Here is a 4,936-nt window from a genome sequence, read left to right as displayed (position 1 = left end):
TACAATACTTAGCTATCACCCGTTAAGTCATCTTATTTGTGATCAATAAATTATTACAATTCATGTATCGATCATCTACTACGTATTGGTTTTTAGTTAAACGAATCTTATGATATCTTAAAGGGGCCTTCAATCATGGCCTCTTTCTCCATAAATACTTCATACTTCATCTCCATGCCTTTGTCAATACTGATTGGATAGAGAACTTTAATAATAGAACATTCACGTTGGGGGTATATTGTCTTCCTTGGTGCTAATTTAATCAGTTGGAGTTCTAAGAAACAAAAGACAGTCGCACGGTCTATATCTGAAGTTGAATACCGTGTTATCGCCATTGCTACTATAGAACTTAATTGGGTCACGAATCTACTCAAGGAACTTGATATCAACTCTATCTTTACTCCTACAATCAATATATTATGATAATGTCGGAGCTACCTACTTGTGCACCAATCTAGTGTTCCACTCACGCATGAAACACATCGCCAGCGACTTTCACTTCATGCGAGATCAAGTTGTTAGACATCAACTACGTGTTTCTTATGTACATATGGTTGATCGACTAGCAAACTCACTTACGAAACCTCCCGTCCATAAACTATTTTCATTACATCGGTCCAAGATCGGTATCTTTGACAGAAACACCATCTTGAGGGAGCATGGTAGCATATAAGATTTTTTTCAACTATATAAAAAAATTTATCTGTTGAGGAAAATCTTTTCTTCTACCTTGTATAAATAGAAAATATATTAATAAACTTTAATTAGACTTTGTCTTCAGTTTCACTAATCACCCATTAGACGCCGATGCATGAGCTGGGCCGGGCCTGCCGTCTTCCCGTGAGCGCAAGCGTCAGAAACGCAAATAACAGCAGCGAAGCTGGCGATCGGATCGCCATAGTGAATGAGGAGGCTATCGGTCTGTCTCTCTCTCTCTCTCTCTGTTAGGCACAACCAAAGGCAAGCTTGTGGTGGTCTGTCATCAACAAAGCCATGCGACATGGTTATATAGGAAAAAGTGGGTGATGAAGCTGACGACGTCTGTGGATGCGCGAATTAAAGCTTTCCAGAGACTGGCATGTCACAGTGTCTCACCGTGTTATTTTGTATCTGTTTTGATTTAAATTCACGTACGGATCACAGTACCTCGTCCTGTGTCATCGGTTCAATAATAAACATAATAATTTGCGTAGCACTCACAAAGAAAAACCAAAACGACTAAAACGTGGCGTTCCAAATGGACGGCCATGAAATTTGCAATGCCTTGTTAAGACATTAACCTTCGTTCAAATGATAATAATTTACACATCAGTGACTAAACGAAGACGCACGTGACGTTCCAAATGGACGGCCGTGAAATTGGATGGACCATTTTGGACACAGCTCACGGGTGCTTTATCTACAAAATGCCAAAAGAAGTGTGTCCGCAATAATCGAAGTGGTACGGGGTTTCTCCGACCAAGAATGATGGGTCATTTGTCCAGCGACGACGTCTTCGACCCTCCGCATAAAATTTAACAAAAAGAAAAAAATATATTTTTTTTTCACGTGAATTATGGGTCGTTTATCCATGTGTTCGACCCTCCGCATAAAATTTAACAATAAAGGAAAAAAAAATATGGGTGACCTGATTGTCCCCATAAATTTTTCACGTTCGATATATTTTTATGTACATCGGTTGGCCTAATCCATATGATTTCGATACAAATTTATATATTGATGCTCAATATGGGTCAACATTGTTCAGACCAAATACAAGAAAAAAAAATGCAAAGCATAAGAAGAAAAAAAAGAAAAAAAAAGTAGAAGATGAAGAACAAGCCATACTGATATCAGAATGAATGAGATGATGGCGATGATATAGAGGAGACAACAACAACAATGATATCGATAGAGAAAGGATGAGAGAAAATGCATAAGGATAGAGAAAATATATGAGGAGAACAAAGAGAAAATAATTGACAAAAACTATCAATATAAAGAATGATATATAATAGTAAGCTACATCAAAGGGTACATTTGATACATCAATTATATTGTGTAATAAGTCTGATACGAATAGGTATCGAATGTGAAATGAAAAAAAATTTGATCATGCATCAATTTATTATCAAACTAGTAAATTCCAATCTATGATGATCAATATGTCTAGTATTTAAAAGTGTTAAGTCAGTTTAGTTATAAAAACTTTCACATTCGAATTCAGTTTTTGTCACTTATCTTTTCAAAAAAATCTAGTATTGATAAATTTAAGATGGTAAAATTCAAATATAGTAATTACACAAAGAAAACCCATGCAACATGGATAAATGGTATTACTGAAAATAAAAAAATACTGTAATGCAGTAAAAATCATTATATTATAGTATTTTCTGGTATTATTAAAAATATTACAACATCATATAAAAATAATATAACTGAGCCGATTTAGAGATAATTTTTATACACCATCGATGAACATGTAGGTAGAAGGTGGGAACAAATACGAAGTGACTCAGCATTTGCTTCACGAACATACTTATCATTTTTTAAAAATCTTTTCTTCTCTCTCTCTCTCTCTCTCTCTCTCTCTCTCTCTCAGATTTTATGCGGAGGGTCGAACACGTCATTGCGGGACAAATGACCCATCATTCGCGGTCGGAGAAACCCCGTAGCACTTCAATTATTGCTGCCACACTTCTTTTGGCTTTTTCGTGGATAAAACATCCGTGAGGTGTGTCCAAAAATGTCCATCCAATTTCACGGCCGTCCATTTGGAGCGTCGCGTGCGTCTTCTTTTAGTCACTGATGTGTAAATTATTATCATTTGAACGAAGGTTAATGTCTTAACAAGGCATTGCAAATTTCATGGCCGTCCATTTGGAACGCCACGTTTTAGTCGTTTCGGTTTTTCTTTATGAGTACTATGCAAATTATTATGTTTATTATTGAACCGAGGGACTCGTGGGTTAAATCTGACATAGGACAAGGTATTGCGAGCGTGCGTAAAGTGAGTGAGTCATGTTCCTGTCACACATTGATTGGCCGAACACGCATCCCTTATCCAAAGCCAGTCTTCTCAACTCTTCTAGCATATTCCGTCTCTTTTTTTTATTATTTTTGGATGAATTTAAATCAAAACAGATACAAAATAACACGCTGAGACAATCTGACATGCCAGTCTCTGGAAAGCATTAATTCGCGCATCCACAATACGTCATCGGCGTCATCACCCACTTTTTCCTATATAACCATGTCGCATGGCTTTGTTGATGACACACCACCACAAGCGTGCCTTGGGTTGTGCCTAACAGAGAAAGAGAGACCGATAGCCTCCTCATTCACTATGGCGATCCGATCGCCAGCTTCGCTGCTGTTATTTGCGTTTCTGATGCTTGCGCTCACAGGAAGACTGCAGGCCCGGGGCAGCTCATGCATTGGCGTCTACTGGGGACAAAACACAGACGAGGGAAGCTTAGCAGATGCTTGTGCCACAGGCAACTACGAATACGTGAACATCGCCACCCTTTTCAAGTTTGGCATGGGCCAAACTCCAGAGATCAACCTCGCCGGCCACTGTGACCCTCGGAACAACGGCTGCGCGCGCTTAAGCAGAGAAATCCAGTCCTGCCAGGAGCGTGGAGTCACGGTGATGCTCTCCATCGGAGGTGGCGGGTCTTATGGCCTGAGTTCCACCGAAGACGCCAAGGACGTGGCGTCATACCTCTGGCACAGTTTCTTGGGTGGTTCTGCTGCTCGCTACTCTCGACCCCTCGGGAATGCGGTTCTGGATGGCATAGACTTCAACATCGCCGGAGGGAGCACAGAACACTATGATGAACTTGCCGCTTTCCTCAAGGCCTACAACGAGCAGGAGGCCGGAACGAAGAAAGTTTACTTGAGTGCTGCTCCGCAGTGTCCTTTCCCGGATTACTGGCTTGGCAACGCACTCAGAACAGATCTCTTCGACTTCGTGTGGGTGCAGTTCTTCAACAACCCTTCGTGCCATTTCTCCCAGAACGCTATCAATCTTGCAAATGCGTTCAACAATTGGGTCATGTCCATCCCTGCGCAAAAGCTGTTCCTTGGGCTTCCTGCTGCTCCTGAGGCTGCTCCAAGTGGTGGCTACATTCCACCCCATGAGCTCATATCTCAAGTTCTTCCGATCCTAAAGGATTCCGACAAGTACGCAGGAATCATGCTGTGGACTAGATACCACGACAGAAACTCCGGCTACAGTTCTCAAGTCAAGTCCCACGTGTGTCCAGCGCGTCGGTTCTCCAACATCTTATCTATGCCGGTGAAGTCTTCCAAGTAAACCTGAACGGCGTAGATGATCGGTGGTCGAAAACTCCGATCATCATGGGTCCCCCATCGTATCCGTGCGTGCTACGTATGGTGTTTCGCTTGTATGTGGTCTTTTCAATAATATAATAAGGGGGTAGTTTTACGTATCCATATTTTCCATGTTCGAAAACAGTATATTTGCTGCCCCTTCCAAATTTGGAAAAGATAAAATAAATAAATAACTAAAAATATCCTCTCTCTTTTTTCTCTTTCGACAAATATATAACTCTTAACTTTCCCAATTGTTTAAGCAAAAGATATAAATTCTGAAGATCAATATGCTACCGCTTAAGATGCATACTTCCACTGTTAGGGAAACATATTCAAATATCAGTAAAGAAATACAATTTTGAGAAGTTGAGAAGCAAAGGTAGATCAATAAGTAAATACACAACACAACTCTATTAATTGTTATACTAACTTGGTAATTATTACATACTCATAACTATATTTATAAAGAAAATTAACTAATTTTACTATATACTTTAACTATAACCGACATAAATATTTCTTTTTTTGTTTTTGTTGCACAACAATTATGGTAGCTAAGCTGGTGACTCTACAATTAATTAACCAACTTCACTAAGTCGATCCTAAAATAAAGTGACAT

General features: G+C 39.6%; 1 protein-coding gene across 1 annotated transcript; it reads left to right on the top strand.

Moving 5' to 3' along the window:
* The first annotated feature begins 3,249 nt into the window (after positions 1-3,249).
* On the top strand, positions 3,250-4,433 carry LOC103974796 (acidic endochitinase-like). The gene has a single exon (XM_065188066.1). It carries the CDS (start codon positions 3,326-3,328, stop codon positions 4,295-4,297), a length of 972 nt encoding a protein of 323 aa, XP_065044138.1. The 5' UTR covers positions 3,250-3,325; the 3' UTR covers positions 4,298-4,433.
* The last annotated feature ends 503 nt before the right edge of the window (positions 4,434-4,936 follow it).

Source organism: Musa acuminata, chromosome BXJ1-1 (assembly GCF_036884655.1).
Source record: "Musa acuminata AAA Group cultivar baxijiao chromosome BXJ1-1, Cavendish_Baxijiao_AAA, whole genome shotgun sequence".
NCBI classification, from domain to species: Eukaryota; Viridiplantae; Streptophyta; class Magnoliopsida; order Zingiberales; family Musaceae; genus Musa; species Musa acuminata.
Note: the sequence above shows the minus strand (reverse complement) of the source record. Positions and strands in the feature narration are given on the sequence as shown.

Coding starts and splice junctions, on each gene's coding strand:
- LOC103974796 (XM_065188066.1), top strand. CDS start 3,326: ATGGCGATCCGATCGCCAGCTTCGCTGCTGTTATTTGCGTTTCTGATG.